Below are 18,484 nucleotides of genomic sequence, written 5' to 3' on the forward strand. Positions count from 1 at the left end.
GCAAAGATTTGGGCCTAATGGGCCAAGAGGGGAAACGTAGCAGCCAGCAAGGGCTGCTGCGCCCCCCATATGGGCGAACCAGAGGAGGAAGGAAAGAGAGGGAAGAGAGAAGGAAGGGGCCTTCCCTCATCTCTCCTCCTTCCTCGCCCCTCTAGAAAATATGGTAAGGGGGCCGAATTGGACTAGGCCCCCAAGTAGGATTCCTCCTACTTGGGGCACCCCAAGGTTGTTCCCTCCCCCTCCCACCTATATATACGTGGGGAGGGGCACCTAGAACACACACCAACATCTGTTAGCCGTGTGCGGCGGCCCCCTCCACAGATTACACCCTCGGTCATATGTTCATAGTGCTTAGGCGAAGCCCTGCACAGATAACTTCACCATCACCGTCACCACGCCGTCGTATTGACGGAATTCATCTACTTCCTCGACACTCTGCTGGATCAAGAGTTTGAGGGACGTCATCGAGCTGAACGTGGGCTGACCTCGGAGGTGTTGTACGTTCGGTACTTGTTCGGTCGGAACGAGAAGAAGTTTGACTACATCAACCGTGTTGTCAAACGCTTCCGCTTTCGGTCTACGAGGGTACGTAGACACACTCTCCCCCTCTCATTGCTATGCATCTTCTAGATAGACCTTGCGTGAGCGTAGGATTTTTTTTGAAATTGGACGCTACATTTCCTAACAGCATGCACAATGCTTCTTATGATTCGCTCATTATGACCAGCCAAAGGGGCACCAATTAGTAGATGAACGGCCATGGTGTCTTGAGTATTCCAGCAATCCATGTATAGGGCAACTCCAACGCGGCCTATCATTTTTTTTTTGAAATATCCAGATTCCACAGGCTTTTCATTTATTTAGCAGAAGGGAGGTTACAAAAAGATAATAAGTGATCAGTACATGGAGGCTTGGGGGGGATCCCTCCCTGGTGTGTTAAAGATAGATCTCTCTCACCTAATTTCCCTGAAGAGGGTCTCGATGCACTTTGCCCCTACTAGTCTCCATTGCTCCATGTCTCTTCGGCATGCGTCCATCACGTCGTTGACGCATGGCCTCTTCCGTCTAAAGGTGCAGCTGCTACGTTCTTGTCAGAATTGCCAAGCCACCAGGGCAACCATGGTTTTGGTGCCATTTCTTGAGCCGGTCTATCAAATTGTTTGGACGAGGTGATGCTTTTAACATTATTCACCAAATGTCAATTCAGATGTTTAAAATCGCACAATCCGGAATCAAATCAAGGGAGCTTTGAAGGAGTACGAAGATCCGCGTACCCCGCAAACTGAATCTGGAACCCCTCTCCCCCTCTCTCCCTCCCCCATCTTGTCTCTTTATTGGACAAAGGGTGGACGCTTGATGAATATGGTTGCATGGCCGGTGAACATTTGGTGATGTCCAGTAAGTGATCCGTGCTAGAGTTGTCCCTTACACCTAAATTGTGCTAGGATTCAATTTAGAAATCTTAATTTTATTTTGGTTCAAATTTCATCCTGTAAGTACAAGAACCGTTTATAATAAAATCCTGAGACGAATCGGTTTGTTTTATCTCCAGTTTTATTATCCTCTTCACCAATTAGGTCCTTCCAAGGTCGTGCTAGAAAACCGTAACCATAAGTTTTTTGTGAGGCCATAACAAGAATGATAGTTCTTTATGATTTCCGTTTATAAAAAATAGAAACCGGCATGAATATGGAGCATATGCTCTTTTAGCAAGTTGAGAAATTAGCTATTAAAAATATATCCAAAAAACCAGTGGATGGTGGCGTGGTAGCGCTTTTGTGTAGCTTAGCCAACAAATTAACTTTCTCATCATGTTTTAGTGAATTTCTCTTCTGTTTCAAGTAGCGTGGCCTCGAAAATTTCTTGGGTGAGTTCTGGTTGTGAGTTTAGTCCCCTAATCAAGAGTCATCGAGCCGTAGTGTGAGTTTAGTCCCCTAACCAGATCAAGAGTCATCGAGCCGTAGTGCTATATGGTAGCAAGCCTCCGTCAACGGAAATGATGAATATGGCTTTGGCATATTTAGAGATGAGTATGCATTTCTTGCTCACAAAAACTCCAAATCCCGCCTTCGCTATTTGTACCACGGAATATATGTGCACGCAACCCCTTGTCGAAAGCGTTAGCTCAAAGCACCTCCTTCGGGGGAGATAACCCCACCACCGTTACATTTGGGGGCTTCGCAAAGTATCTGACAACAGTACACTAGTTGCATGTAGATTTTTTTGGTAATGGACACAACCACAGAACAAACACAAAACACAGATTTTAGCTAGGTTCAGACACTTGAGATAGGTGATAGCTAGGCTGCTGCTTATTCGGGATTATCTCAGAGGATTTTACAATGGAGGAACACAATAAGGTTTCTGATTGATTGGATGTCAATTCGCTGGGTTCTTTCGTGAACAATCTGATGGAAATATGCCCTAGAGGCAATAATAAAGTGGTTATTATTTTATTTTCTTAATCATGGTAAAGGTTTATTATTCATGCTAGAATTGTATTGACCGGAAATTTAAATACATGTGTGGATACATAAACAAATACGTGTCCCTAGTGAGCCTCTACTAGACTAGCTCGTTGATCAAAAGATGGTTAAGGTTTCTTAACCATAGACATGAGTTGTCATTTGATAACGTGATCACATCATTAGGAGAATGATGTGATGGACAAGAGCCATTCGTTAGTTTAGCATATGATCGTTCAGTTTATTGCTACTGCTTTCTTAATGTCAAATACATATTCCTTCGACCATGAGATCATGAAACTCCCGGATACCGGAGTACCTTGTGTGCTATCAAACGTCACAACATAACTGGGTGATCATAAAGATGCTCTACAGGTATCTCCGAAGGTGTTTGTTGAGTTGGCATGGATCGAGATTGGGATTTTTCACTCCGAGTATCGGAGAGGTATCTCTGGGCCCTCTCGGTAATACACATCATAATAAGCTTGCAAGCAAATGACTAAGGAGTTAGTTATGAGATGAAGTATTACGGAACGAGTAAAGAGATTTGCCGGTAACGAGATTGAACTAGGTATGAAAATACCGACGATCGAATCTTGGGCAAGTAACATACCGACAGACAAAGGGAATTACGTATGTGTCATAAAGGTTCAACCGATAAAAGATCTTCGTGGAATATGTAAGAATCAATATGGGCATCCAGGTCCTGTTAATGGTTATTGACCGGAGAGGTGTCTCGGTCATGACTACATAATTCCCGAACCCGCATGGGTCGTACACTTAACGTTCGTTAACAATAGAGTAGTATTGGGATATTTGATGAGTGGTAACCAAATGTTGTTAGGAGTCCCGGATGAGATCCTAGACGTCACGAGGAGTGTTGGAATGGTCGAGAGGTAAAGATTTTTATATGGGAAGTCATATTTTGGGTTCCGGAAAGAGGTGCAGTTTTTTCGGTATTGTATCGGGAAGCTTTCAGAAGGTTCCGGAGGATTTTGGAGGGGTCCGGAAGTCCACAAGTGGATCCACCACGATCCAAGGGCTAGCATGGGATGCAGGGAGGCGCCCCTGGCCTTATTGGGCTAGGCGCATCAAGTCGTCAAAAATCTATGTGACTAGGAAAGGCAAAAAAGGAAGGAGTCCTAATAGGAATACGATTGGACTAGGAATCCAAGTCCTCTCCCCTTATCTGTGCCCTAGGGCATGGAGGGAATGTTTCCCACGCCCCTCCACCTATATATAGAGGGGAGGGGCGCCCCAAGATGACACACCAAGCCGTTGGCGCCCTCTCTCTCCCATTACTCCGTTGTACCACCGCCTCGTTCCGGCGACGCTTAGTGAAGCGCTTTCGGTATTCCACCGCCACCAACACCACCACGCTGTTGTGTTGGCTGTGATCACATCTACTTCTTCTACCCCGCTTGCTGGATCAAGGAGGAACGCCATCGAGCCGCACGTGTGCTAAATTCGGAGGTGTCGTCCGTTCGGCACTAGACCGGTTGGATCATGATCGGATCGCGAAAAGTACGGGTACATCAACCGCGTGATAAACGCTTCCGCTTAGCGATCTACAAGGGTATGTAGATGCTCTTCCCCTCTCGTAGCTATGCATCTCCATGGATAGATTTTACGTGTGCGTACAATTTTTTTTGTTTTCCATGCAACGTTCCCTAACACAATCCAGGTGGGATGCCTAGATTGGATACCCTATTAAACAAATACAAGGTTTTGAGAGATGTCGAATGTGTCCTCCCTTCGTCTTGATTTTTTCCGTCACACGATGTGGACTCATCAAGTTTGGTAGTCATACGACTCTATCTTCATAAGCTAGGGGTGATACGTTTGGGAAAGTCGGTGACCCAAGTGTGCCTCCCTGACACCATAAGTACATGCAAATATGATCTCAAATATGGTACTGATGTATAGTTAGGTGCAAGGACATTTATCTACGAATGAGGTCATTAAATGGAACATATTATATAATTTAACAATTGGTTTGTATATCATAATTTATTAAATGGAACATAATATATAATACCTAAAAATATTTTTTTAATAGGACCTGAACTTACAGATTCAGCTCTCAGTGTAAATATTTAAAATGATTCGGAGGTCAAAGTTTTGCCAATTCGAGGAGATGCTTGTCAACTCATTTCTCTTGTTTAGAAACACAATACAAACGGAGACACTTATCACCCACCCTCACAAAGCATCCCTTCTTTGATCCTTGCTAATCTTAATATGGCAGACTGAAATTGATCCTTGATTGCACCATAGGAGAAAACGTAGAACCTATTTCAAGTGGCTCCAGTTGATACAGTTTGGACAGCAATATCTACGGAACGTTCTCAGGGAGTGTTTTTTCAGCGAACGTCAAACTTACCATGCCAAACCAACTAATAAATTGCCATGTCAACTTTATACGATTTGCTCTGGTTCAAGGCGAAAATTGTCATGTTGCGCAAAAAGGCAGAAAATTGTCATGTTTCACAGAAATATTGTCGTTTGTTCTGTCGTGATCAGATGCCTTTGAGGGCGTTCACTTTTGCGAATACGCAAAGCTTGCGTATCATTCATTGATAGGTAAAAAAGAAATTACAAAGACATGCAAGAGGAAAATAGAAAAGCACCACACAAGGTGTGGGAACAACAAAAAGAGATACAACACAGCAGGGAACTCTCCTAGCTCGAACTCCGGCAGATAAGCCAAAGATACGAGATACAAAGGCATCTAGGCCGCGTCGCGACCAACACTGGGCACCATCATCGTACTGTCGCGCCTCTAGGACGAACCGGATCAACGTACCTCCCACCTATGTGCCTAGAGGATCGACAAGTGGGGTGCAGGACCTAGCCGGACTTGAAGGAGAAGCCATGGAGAGAGCGTCATCGAGGCCGTACATAGCGCCTCGGATGCCCACACCAAGAGGAGCAGCCCGGACCAGCAAAGCATCCAAAGTCTTCAAAACCAACACCGAACACGCCACAAGCAGCAAAACATCGTCTTCATGAAGGATACAACGCCGAGACGCCTCCGTTGTCCGATCTAGTGAACCAGATCTGGTGTTTCCCCCGATACTCGCATAGGGGCGCGGGGAAGAGGCCATGACGGCACCTCCAAGAAGGGAACGACACTCGTAGGTGTCGCTGCCGCCAGCATCGACGAGCCGAGCAAGGCTTTCGCCCCGGCCAAATTCCGCACAATCCCAAAGGTTCGATAGGATTCAGAGACAAGGCTGTCAAAGCAGGCCAAGGCCACAACCACTCGGAGAAAAGCCGCACCAATCACCGGAGAAGATGACGTTGCGCGTCGCTGGATGCACCACCGCAAACGACCACCACGGGATAGATCACCGCCCACAGCACACCACAACCAGGCCAAGGGCGAGGCATGGCTGGGAGACTGAGATGAGGCTCCGCTACCGGGAAGACGCCAGACAGCTGAAGGCCAGGAGGGACATCAGCCCCATCGTGGTCAACCAGAGAGGAGGCACGGCCGACAAGGCCCTGCAGCCGGGAGGACGTCGGCCAGCCAGGGCCAGGGGTAGCCAGGCGAGGTGGAGCGCAGGGGAGGGCGGGGGAGAGGGAGGGGACGCGCCGCGCCAGGGCAGCATCGGTGACGACAGCGGGGAGGGACTGCGAAGGCGGCGCCAGATCTGACGCCGGCCGGACGCCGCCGGGACCAGGAGAAGCGCCGACGGCCGCCAGGCCGCCGGGAGGGGCGCTGACGAACCATCAGGAGGCGGCCGCCAGCCGCGAGGCCCCGCGCGAGGGGAGCTGTGCCATGGAGGGAGACTCCGCCGCCGCCGCCATGGCGCGGGCTTCGCCCGGTGGTGGCCTCCGGCGGCGGCAAGGCGGGTAGCTGGAGGAGGGGGCCGGCGGCGGCACGGTTGGGGGCTGCCGCCCGTGCCGCCTAGGGTAGGCGACGCGGGGGCCGAGGGGGAGTACTTGTCAACACAGCTTGAGGGCGTTCATTGGGATGGCTAAAAATCCGGCGCTCACCAGTTATCATTTTCCTATAATTTTTCCTTCAAAATAGTACTACAAAAGAAATTCGGAAATGTTAACGCCCACACGTGTGGGCGTTGATCATCTCGACCACACGCATCCATCATCGTCCAATACTATATGCACGAATCTTGGCACAATCTGGCCGATTTTCTGTGCCACGTAGGACAAAGCGTGTGTGGTGTGTGACATAGTTCGCCCACACATCTGTTTTACCACACGGAGGGGCCGGTGTGTGGGCGTTTAGCAGTTCACCCACACATGAGTTTTCAGTCAAGCACAAGGGTTGGTGTGTGGGCGTTTGCCATCTCGCCCACACGTCCGCCTCCTCTCCCACACCCAAGCTGCCAGTTGCCATGCGTTTTGCAGTGTACATGGCAACTGTCCTAGTGTGATTGCAAGCAGATGGCAACTCTCTCTCTTTTTTTTACCCGAACATGTCAGTTGCCATAAGTTTTGCATGGTACATGGCAAACTGTCCTAGCGTGCACGTAAGTAGATGGCAACTCTTTCTTTTTACATGGCAACTGCCCTAACGTGCTTGTGAGCACATGTCAACTCTCTCTTTTACCCGAACATGTTTTTTTGCCATGCCATTTTTTCAGTGTTACATGACAACTGCCTAGTGTTAATAGGTGGCAACTCCTAAAGTTTTGAAATCATGACAACTGCAGTAGACCAGACCACACATGACAACAGTTGTACTTGTCCAAAAAATGGCAATCTGGAACTTTGACCTGAGATGGCAACTGCAGTTGAGCAGACATGGCAACTGTAGTTGTCCGACATGGCAACCGTAGTTCAGCGACATGGCAACTGCACTTAAACGAACATAGACGAGGGTCCGGCCCATGGCAACTGCGTGCGCGCGGTAAAGTGTCACGTGGGGCGTGCGGGGCCACGAGGTATGAGGCCTGACGTACCGGACGTGTGGGCGTTATCTATTTCGCCCACACGCATGCGTATAAAAGGGACCGGGAGGGAAGAAAAAGACGTGTGGGCGCTAGTTGTTTTGCCCACACACAAGCGTGTGGGCTGGTCCTCTTAGGCACCACACAGAACGTGTGGGCAGATCCCTTAACGCCCACACGTGTGACAGTTATCGGGACCCAAGAAATTATGATGGTCTGCAAATCCTATGAAATCCTTTTGACCGAATGGAAACAAGTTCGGAATTATGTATTTGGGTCTGTCTAGGACACATCTGGATGTGACATAGTTATATCACATCTAAGCTGATGTCCATTATGTTTGTGGTCTATTTTTTTTCTTAAATATTTTTTGTTTCTTGTTATTGCATTATATATTTGTGGAAGCTTTAATGTGACATACTTAAAAAAATCAAGATGTGAATTAGACAAACTGAATGTATTTTTTGCTTAATTAGTATACTCAGCAAGTATCACTACAGGTCTAAATATCTAGCTAAAAAGGCAAGTCACATCTCGTCGGCGGAAAAAAATTTATATGAGACCAGGTCTCACGGTTAGCGGGTGAGACCCATCCTGATGGATGACCCACCTTGGTCTTATAGAATTATTTTCCCTCCCCGGCTCCCCGCGTGAGAGTGTGCTGCTGCATCTTAGTCCCGCTCAAAGTGAGTCTGTGAGTGAAGGTGACGGCCTGCTTAGCTGCAAAGATTTCGACAGGAGGCGCACCAAGAAGATTCAGAGCTCTCGTCGCTCTAACCTGCTGGGTCCGTGACCAGATCAATCCGAGTGACCACACGTTATAGACAGACGGATGGGAGACATGACATCAGACCACATCTTCTGGATTGCTCCCTCTCGTCTCGTTGCGAATAAAGGTTAACATCGACTGAAAGTTGCCTCCCTCTCGTCTGGTTCTGCTTTGCCTGTTGAGCTCATGCTTCATGAAGGAATATTTCCTTTTTCTAGAACCCATTGCGAGCCGTCTCGCCTCTTGTTGTATTACTGTATCTGCTTGGATTTGTTCTTTTTGTGCTCCTTTTTACGGCTTGAAACTGCGGTGTGCTACGTCTCAGCTAGAGAAGAACCGGAGTATAAACAGTGGCATAAAACTGTGTCATAATGAATGCTCCATTGCAATCAGCTTCAATTTGCTAGCTATGGCCTACAGAGTCTTCTCCCGGAATAGGAAAACTTTCACCCGCAAAAGAAAAAACGAAATTGGAAAACTTTGCAAAGGGAAAAAAGACGCTACAGAGTCAAAACAAAAGCAGAATCGGCTACTAGCTCCAGAGCGCGAACTCAGTTGCCCCCTCGGCCTCGCCGCACTCTCCGTTATCCCAGTACGCGCCGGTGCCAGTCGCCACCGGAGGCGGGTCCATGAGCAGCGCCTCCGCGAGGCTCGCGTAGTACGAGCCCAAGTCCATTTCCGGGAACAAGTCAAGCCTACTGAACATTTCGATGTCCATTCCGCCCGGCACCGCGAAGTCTCCATCGGCGGAAGGTTTCGACGTCTCCGACGAACCGGCATCGTCAGACTCAGACGACGATTCTGCAGGAGCGCCACAGGAGGCCTCCTCGGCGGCGGTGGCGGTGGCGGTGGCGGTGATGGACCCACCGGCAGCCTCCCGTCGCTGCAAATCCGCGACGGCCTCGACCGCCGCGCGCCGGACGTCGGCGAGATCGGAGTGCGCGGACGGCACAGCGAGCAGCCACGCGGAGTCCGGGAAGTTGAGGAGCGCGGCGGAGCGGCCGCCCAGGGCGAGCATGGCGGCGTCGTTGGCGCGCGCTGCAATCTCGGCCGTGGCGTAAGTCCCGAGCCAGAGCCGAGCGCCGCGCTTGCCAGGGACGCGCACCTCGCAGACCCACCGTTGGGCGTTGCCCCGGCGCCGCACGCCACGATACACAGGGTGCCGCGTCTCGCGGAACTTGGTGCGCCCCGCGGGGCGCTTGGCCAGCGACGAGGAGGATGGGGAGGAGCTCGAGACCTCAAGGCCCATGTCCATGGCTACCGGCAGAGTGCTGGGTGATTGGCAGGTGGCTTCCTTGGGCAGTCGAGGTTGGTGCTTAGCTCAGTGAGGAGTGTGAGCTAGCTGTGAGATGCTTGTTGAGCTTGAGCGAGAGTGTGGGATACTTATATATAGGTATGCATGATGCTGGAGGTTGAAGTGTATCAACGCGCTTGAGACGGCGGTAGGGATGCAGTGTCCGGACAGCTGGTGACAAAGGAACTGCGGGGTGATAGCGTCGTGTGACTTTTCTCCTGGTGGACCGTGGGCGTGTGGGGGCTTCTGGCTTTGCAGTGTTAAACAAAAAAAAAAAAAGGCAACTTCCTGATGGCTTAACAGTGTTGATGCAGCGGTGATTGCCTTGCCTGATTGGTCCGCCGGCTGTTCGGCCGCAAAGAGAAGACAGCATGCACTGCTGAGTGGGGTCGTCTGGTTCCCCGAGGTCTTCGGAGGCTCAAGGCAGAAAGGGGCACGACTTAGTGGATGAACAGCCATGGTGCCATGAGTATTCCAGCAGTCCACGTATAGGGCAACTCCAACGCGGTCTATCAAATTGTTTGGACCAGATGATGATTTTAACATCATTCACCAAATGTCAATTCGGACCGAAATCAAATTAAGGCATCTTTGAAGGAGTCCGGACATCGACGTACGCCGCTAACTGAGTGTGGAATCCCATCCCCCCTCCCCCCACCACCTTCTCTCTCTCCTCTTTATTGGACAAAGGGCGGACATTCGATGAATATGGTTGGATGGCGGCGAACATTTGGTGATGTCCAATAACTGATTTGTGTTAGAGTTGCACCTTGTACCTAAATTGTGTTAGAATTTAGTTTACAACTCGGTGTCAAAATCGGCGGATCTCGGGTAGGGGGTCCCGAACTGTGCGTCTAAGGCTAATGGTAATAGGAGGCGAGGGACACGATGTTTACCCAGGTTCGGGCCCTCTCAATGGAGGTAATACCCTACTTCCTGCTTGATTGATCTTGATGATATGAGTATTACAAGAGTTGATCTATCACGAGATCGTAGAGGCTAAATCCTAGAAGCTAGCCTATGATTGTGATTGTTGTCGTCCTACGGACTAAATCCTCCGGTTTATATAGACACCAGAGGAGGCTAGGGTTACACAGAGTTGGTTACAGAGAAGGAGATCTACATATCCGAATTGCCAAGCTTGCCTTTCACGCAAAGGAGAGTCCCATCCGGACACGGGGCGAAGTCTTCAATCTTGTATCTTCATAGTCCAACAGTCTGACCAAAGTATATAGTCCGGCTGTCCGAGGACCCCTTAATCCAGGACTCCCTCAGTAGCCCCTGAACCAGGCTTCAATGACGATGAGTCCGGCGCAGATTGTCTTCGGCATTGCAAGGCGGGTTCCTTCTCCGAATACTCCATAGAAGATTTTGAACACGAGGATCGTGTCCGGCTCTGCAAAACAAATTCCACATACACCGTAGAGAGAACAATAATCCACAAATCTAATCTGCTGACAACTTTCCGTAGCGTGACATCACGCCACGGCCTGGTCATTATTCGAACCGTTTTTCACAACCAGCTACTGCACATATTGCGAGGCGGTTTCCTTGGCACGTCTTGTCGAAGCAGAGATCGTGTTCCCCTTATCACGGGATTCTCATCAATACGGGCGTGGGTAACCCAACCGCACTTTATTGGTATGACTCCTTGATTTTAGGCAAGTTCCAAACGGTCACGTCGAGGACGCTTGATATTTACCCCCTTTATTAAGGGGCCAAGGTCTTATCTTTTTACACCCACGCTCGATCCTCCCCTTCCCCCACCTCGAGTTCCAACACCCAAGGCTCGGGCTTAAGCGCTTCGGACCTTCAATCATGTCCGGATCCAACCTTCAAGGCCGGTGGATGGCCTCCTCTTTCACAGAGGAGGACATCAAGAAGCTCAGGGAGGCCAGGTATTTGACCGCCGACATCCTGCACAGGCTGCCTGCTCAAGGGCAGGTTATCCCCACTCCCAATCCCAACGAAAGTGTCGTATTTGTTTCCCACTTCCTCCGAGGGCTAGGCTTTAGTCTTGATCCCTTTGTTAGCGGGCTCATGTTTTATTTCGGGCTAGATTTCCATGATCTGGCTCCGGATTCCATCCTTCACATCTCATCGTTTATCATCGTGTGTGAAGCCTTCCTCCACGTCACCCCACACTTCGGCCTGTGGCTCAAGACCTTCAATGCGAAGTCGAAGATGATTGATGGGCGACACGTGGAGTATGGAGGAGCTATAATACGCAAAGGCATCGATGCCCCATGGCCCAAGGGTTCCTTCCCAGAGGTGTCCGACTTATGGCAACGGGAGTGGTTCTACATCACAGCTCCCCGTGACACAAAGTCGGCGGCTGCCCCCGCCTTCCGCTCGGGCCCTCTGCCTCAACTGGCATCATGGGCCAACAAGGGGCTGGACTAGGGGCCTGCTAATGACGTACCAATATTGCAAAGCTGCATTCGGGATCTTCTCGAGAGGGATGTCAGCCTTGTTAAAATAATTCAAGTAATGCTAGTCCGTCGGGTCCTACCGTGCAAGCGTCAACCTCTCCGGATGTGGGAGTTCAATCCAGAGGGACCACGAACCATTCAGCACTTCTTCGGCATGACACTCGAAGGGATGTATCGATTATTCTTCGGATCACGAATAAAGTGTCCGGACACCACCGAGGATGTGGGCCTGGACTGCAATCGTTCGGATACCCAAGTAAGTATCTCCGCAACCAAACACGCTATTTTATGTTTTATCATAACATTATTCTGAAAACTACCCTCGACCAGGATTGGCTAAGAAAGGTAGAAAGGATCAAGTGTTCGACCCCTCTTCCCGAAGGCTCGTCGGATCCTTATTAACCAGGATGCTTCAGCGCGCACCGTATCAGGTGCCATTAGGAGAAGATGAGGGGAGGGATAGAGAAGCCGAGAGCGGGCTTCATACATTATACATCCAGACCGGGGGAATTGATGTCTCCAAGAAGGAGGATAATCGGGGAGGTGAATCGAAAATCCCCTCCCCACACGGGAAGAAAAGGGCCGCCTCTGAAGACTCGGAGATGGAGGTTTCCAAACGAGGAGGAAACCTTTGCCAGGGGGGCCTTCCCCGGAGGGCGTCCTCACCGCACAGCGCCCGCAAGAGGGCCAGCCTTCCACCGAGCTGTAAGTGCCTAAAAGTACTTTGGTAAATATATCCCGCTTTATCTCTGAGAATAATAACCGAGACCTATCCCTTGCAGTCCGGCTCGTAGCCCTTCTCATCAGAGCTTGTCTTCGGGGGATCTTCTTCCGAAGATGATGGAGAGCGAAACGCCTCCTCCTGCCTCTCCGCCCCATGGGGCGGACGACCCCGAGGTGTCGTCACGGAGGATTTCTCCTGATCCGCCAAGGCCAGAAGTTAACACTTCGGCTGCCCAAAGCCCGGAGTGTTCAGCTCCCGAGGAGAGCAATAGGAAGAGTCCAGGGTTGTCCGGCACACAACCGGACACACTGACGGGTCTTCTGGAGCAAGCGGCTATCTCAGAGGCGCATCGTACGTTAATGGGTACGGGTTTGAGAGGATTTCTTCCGCCAATAGCAGGTTAAGTGAAGCTTTTACGAGCCTGCTCATAGGCTTTGAGGTACGCACAGTAATGTATATATGTTCGGCTGTACCGCACACGGTAGGTGTGCTCCGTATAGATAGTAGCCCCTGAGACTCTGGTTGGCATCCAGAGGATCATAATCCCAGGTAGTGATCGCACTGCGTTATGTGCAGGCGGCTGATGGTCCGGCGGCTGACCAGACTGCTGATTTTGCCGAACTGAAGAGGCAGCTTGACGTGGCAGATACCGACATTGCGCTTGTGAACAAGCGGCTTAACGAGGCCTAGGGTATGTATTTTCGGCTTGTCGGCAAATATTAAGAGGAGCATGATGCTAGTATCTACAATATGTTGTGACTGCAGATGGAGCTGCTATCGTGGAGACCCTTCAGACGGAGCTTGCCCGGGCCAAGGAACAAGCCAAGATAAGTGATGTGGCCTCCCTAAAGGCGGTCGAGGAGTTGAGAGCCGAACAGGCTGCTCGTCGCCAGAGCAAAGATAAAATAGCCAAGATGGCTGTTGAGCTGAAGGAGGCCGCCGGCCGATATGAGCTCCTTGAAAAGGGAAACCAAGCGAAAGCGGCTGACTTGAAGAAGGCCTTGGAAACAGCTAAGGAGACTCGCTCTGAGATCAGAGCGGCAAGGGAGGAGCTTCGTCAAGCTGGAGATATCATGACTGGGAAGCCCTTTCTATTGCGGACGAAGTTCAGAGATCCGAAGTATGCCCCTCTGGGTCAATTATGTAGTGCTGAGGACGCGTACTTGGACTTGGCCAAGAGTGCTGCTGATGCGACTGAATATTTCAAAGATCAGAAAGATCATGAGGCAGAACGGTTGTTCTGGTCACACTTTAGTGCTCCAAAGCGTCCACTGCTATTAAACGAACGAATGGCCGAGTGGGCCGAGCTCCGTAGGTTATCTGGGCTTGCCATGAGGTCTGTCGTGGATCATCTTTGGCCGAAGGGACCAAGGCCGGACAGTTATTTTGGTTTAGTGCAACAACTCCTTGGTGCTGTGTCACATATCAACGCTGTGAAGAGGTCGGCATGCATAGAGGGTGCGCGGATGGCTCTTGCCCGTGTTAAAACATATTGGGCAGGGATGGAAGCCACCGTTGTTGCAACCCGGGGTCCGACGGGAGGCCATGACCCGGCCGAGCACTATTTTGAAGAAGTCCTAGAAGGTGCCCTTGATAACCCACAAGTGTAGGGGATCGCAACAGCTTTCGAGGGTAAAGTATTCAACCCAAATTTATTGATTCGACACAAGGGGAGCCAAAGAATATTCTTGAGTATTAGCAGTTGAGTTGTCAATTCAACCACACCTAGATAACTTAGTATCTGCAGCAAAGTGTTTAGTAGCAAAAGTGGTATGATAGTAATGGTAACGGTAGCAACAGTAAAGGTAAATGTTTTTGGGTTTTTGTAGTAGTTGTAACAGTAGCAATGGAAAAGTAAATAAGCGAAGAACAATATGTGAAAAGCTTGTAGGTAATGGATCAGTGATGGATAATTATGTCGGATGCGATCCCTCATGCAATAGTTATAACATAGGGTGATATAGAACGAGCTCCAATTCATCAATGTAATGTAGGCATGTATTCCGTAAATAGTCATACGTGCTTATGGAAAAGAACTTGCATGACATCTTTTGTCCTACCCTCCCGTGGCAGCGGGGTCCTTACGGAAACTAAGGGATATTAAGGCCTCCTTTTAATAGAGAACCGGACCAAAGCATTAACACATAGTGAATACATGAACTCCTCAAACTACGGTCATCACCGAGAAGTATCCCGATTATTGTCAGTTCGGGGTTGTCGGATCATAACACATAATAGGTGACTATAGACTTGCAAGATAGGATCAAGAACACACATATATTCATGAAAACATAATAGGTTCAGATCTGAAATCATGGCACTCGGGCCCTAGTGACAAGCATTAAGCATAGCAAAGTCATAGCAACATCAATCTCAGAACATAGTGGATACTAGGGATCAAACCCTAACAAAACTAACTTGATTACATGGTAGATCTCACCCAACCCATCACCGTCCAGCAAGCCTACAATGGAATTACTCACGCACGGTGGTGAGCATCATGAAATTGGTGATGGAGGATGGTTGATGATGACAACGGCGACGAATCCCCCTCTCTGGAGCCCCGAACGGACTCCAGATCAGCCCTCCCGGGAGAGATTAGGGCTTGGCGGCGGCTCCATTTCGTGAAACGCGATGAAACTTTCTCCTTGATTTTTTTCTCCCCGAGACGGTATATATGGAGTTGGAGTTGAGGTCGGAGGAGGTCCAGGGGGCCCACGAGATAGGAGGGCGCGCCCTAGGGGGGGGGGGGCGCCCCCCTATCTCGTGGACATCCCGTGGGTCCCCTGACCTTGATTCTTTCGCCAAAAATTCTTATTAAATTTGAAAAGTGCCTCCGTGGATTTCCATGACATTCCGAGAACTTTTCTTTTCTACACATAAAACAATATCATGGCAATTCTGATAAAAAGAGCGTCAGTCCGGGTTAGTTTCATTCAAATCATGCAAGTTAGAGTCCAAAGGGCAAAAATGTTTGGAAAAGTAGATACGTTAGAGACATATCAGCCCTCTTAATAGAGGCTCAGTGCTCGAAGAGTACCATGTTCGAGTGACATGTATCTCTATTGTAAAAACAATTCGATTTTGATTATAAAGGCTGTGTTTATACTTTTGCCTGAAAGTATTATAGTGCCTCCTGTGCGGCCGTTTATGTATGTATGTATGTAACCTGAAAGTTAGCAGTCATCGGCTTCCGCCCCCACGCATATAATGCAGGGGTGTTTGAAAAAGTGTGTAATCACACTTGATCCAACGTCTTGGTCCATTAAGGAGGTGATAGCGTAGCGAACCAGGCAATCGGACTATATAGCTTTAACACTTTCACTTAGCCATAGGAGTTTGACGGCGGGGCTACTATATAGCCCCTGGTACATTCGCGTTCATCCGAATACGGTGCGCGTACATACGTGTCCGGGAAACTAGTCCTTCGTTAATGTGGAGGAATTGTGAAGATTCCGCAGAGTCATCGAGTGGTTGACCAGTCTCTCGCTTTATCATGACAGTCAGTTTTTAGCTTTCTCTACTGAGGTGCTCACCCAGATGAACCAGGGCACAATCATAGTAGTTCTCCCAGTGCCGCTTTAGCCGATAGAGCGGAACGTAAGGTAGCAAAACACGGGAGCCGGCCAAACCCAACATTTGACCAAAGACATGATTCGGAGCTGATGCACATAAGGCCAAACTCGTGATGCCGAACACTCCCTAAGGTATTCGGACTTTATGGCATATACTGGGCTGAGTAACGCCCTCGATAATGAGCCCTGTGTTTCCAGATACATGCATTAGTCTGGCGTGACAAAGTGTCAAGAACGCCAGTGTCCCTCTAGTTATGTTAAGTGTCTGGAGGGTATGAAACAACAAGAGACAGTAAAAAAGGTTTACGCAGGGTCTTAATCTAAAAAGAAACCTTTGAGCGGGGCTCCACTGCACGTCTGCGCCTTTATCTCCATTGTGCCATATTCTAGAAGGGTGCAGCACGATGATCATCTCCAAAAAGGAAAAAACCCAGGTGAAAGACTTCGTGCGAAGAGTTGGTTAATTTTAACGAACCATGAAAATGCAATATGTTATTGTATTGATAGGGGCGAGCCGAACTATGGGCTCCTTTATTTTTGTGAGCAGCCCCTAGCACCACCTATGGGGGTATATCTATCAACCCAAGCTCAAGTTCATCTGAGCTGTTACATCTGGTGGGGCGCCGGACTCGTCTAACCGTGTCCGTGGTCCTGACGACCGATCATTTATTCTGGTTGGAGAGGCCGCTCAGTGTTCGGCTGCTAGAGCCGCCACATATTCTTCTGAAGGAAATATGCCCTAGAGGCAATAATAAAGTTATTATTTATTTCCTTATTTCATGATAAATGTTTATTATTCATGCTAGAATTGTATTAACCGGAAACATGATACATGTGTGAATACATAGACAAACTGAGTGTCACTAGTATGCCTCTACTTGACTAGCTCATTAATCAAAGATGGTTATGTTTCCTAGCCATGGACAAAGAGTTGTCATTTGATTAACGGGATCACATCATTAGGAGAATGATGTGATTGACTTGACCCATTCCGTTAGCTTAGCACTTGATCGTTTAGTATGTTGCTATTGCTTTCTTCATGACTTATACATGTTCCTATGACTATGAGATTATGCAACTCCCGTTTACCGGAGGAACACTTTGTGTGCTACCAAACGTCACAACGTAACTGGGTGATTATAAAGGTGCTTTACAGGTGTCTCCAAAGGTACTTGTTGGGTTGGCGTATTTCGAGATTAGGATTTGTCACTCTGATTGTCGGAGAGGTATCTCTGGGCCCTCTCGGTAATACACATCACTATAAGCCTTGCAAGTAATGTGACTAATGAGTTAGTTGCGAGATGATGTATTACGTAACGAGTAAAGAGACTTGCCGGTAACGTGATTGAACTAGGTATTGAGATACCGACGATCGAATCTCGGACAAGTAACATACCGATGACAAAGGGAACAATGTATGTTGTTATGTGGTCTGACCGATAAAAATCTTCTTAGAATATGTGGGAGCCAATATGAGCATCCAGGTTCCGCTATTGGTTATTGACCGGAGACGTGTCTCGGTCATGTCTACATAGTTCTCGAACCCGTAGGTTCCGCATGCTTAAGGTTTGGATGATAGTTATATTATGAGTTTATGAGTTTTGATGTACCGAAGGAGTTCGGAGTCCCAGATGAGATCGGGGACATGACGAGGAGTCTCGAAATGGTCGAGACGTAAAGATCGATATATTGGACGACTATATTCGGACTTTGGAAAGGTTCCGAGTGATTCAGGTATTTTTCGGAGTACCGGAGAGTTACGGGAATTCGCCGGGGAGTATATGGCCCTTATTAGGCCATACAGGAATAGAGGAAAGAGGCCGAAAGGAAAGAGGCCGAAAGGAAGGAGGCGCGTAGCCCCCCTCTGGTCCGAATTGGACAAGAGGTGCGGCCCCCTTTTCCTTCCTCCTCTCCCCCTCTTTCCCCCCTTCTCCTACTCCAACAAGGAAGGAGGGAGTCCTACTCCCGGTGGGAGTAGGACTCCCCTTGGCGCACCCCTCCTAGGATGGCCGCCCCCTCCCCCTTGCTCCTTTATATACGGGGGCAGGGGGGCACCTCTAGACACAACAACAATTGATCCCTTGGATATCTTAGCCGTGTGCGGTGCCCCCCTTCACCATAGTCCACCTCGATAATACTGTAGCGGTGCTTAGGCGAAGCCCTGCGACGGTGGAACATCAAGATCATCACCACGCTGTCGTGCTGATGAAACTCTTCCCCGACACTTTGCTGGATCGTAGTCCGGGGATCGTCATCGAGCTGAACGTGTGCTAGAACTCGGAGCTGCCGTAGTTTCAGTGCTTGAT

The 18,484-nt window shown here is 49.2% G+C and overlaps 1 protein-coding gene across 1 annotated transcript; it reads right to left on the reverse strand.

Annotated features, from left to right (window-relative positions):
• Window positions 1-8,504: 8,504 nt before the first annotated feature.
• On the reverse strand, window positions 8,505-9,496 carry LOC119305924 (dehydration-responsive element-binding protein 1H-like). The gene has a single exon (XM_037582313.1). It carries the CDS (start codon window positions 9,406-9,408, stop codon window positions 8,686-8,688), a length of 723 nt encoding a protein of 240 aa, XP_037438210.1. The 5' UTR covers window positions 9,409-9,496; the 3' UTR covers window positions 8,505-8,685.
• Between the last annotated feature and the right edge of the window lie 8,988 nt (window positions 9,497-18,484).

This window comes from Triticum dicoccoides, chromosome 5B (genome assembly GCF_002162155.2).
Source record: "Triticum dicoccoides isolate Atlit2015 ecotype Zavitan chromosome 5B, WEW_v2.0, whole genome shotgun sequence".
Taxonomy (NCBI): domain Eukaryota; kingdom Viridiplantae; phylum Streptophyta; class Magnoliopsida; order Poales; family Poaceae; genus Triticum; species Triticum dicoccoides.

Coding starts and splice junctions, on each gene's coding strand:
- LOC119305924 (XM_037582313.1), bottom strand. CDS start 9,408: ATGGACATGGGCCTTGAGGTCTCGAGCTCCTCCCCATCCTCCTCGTCG.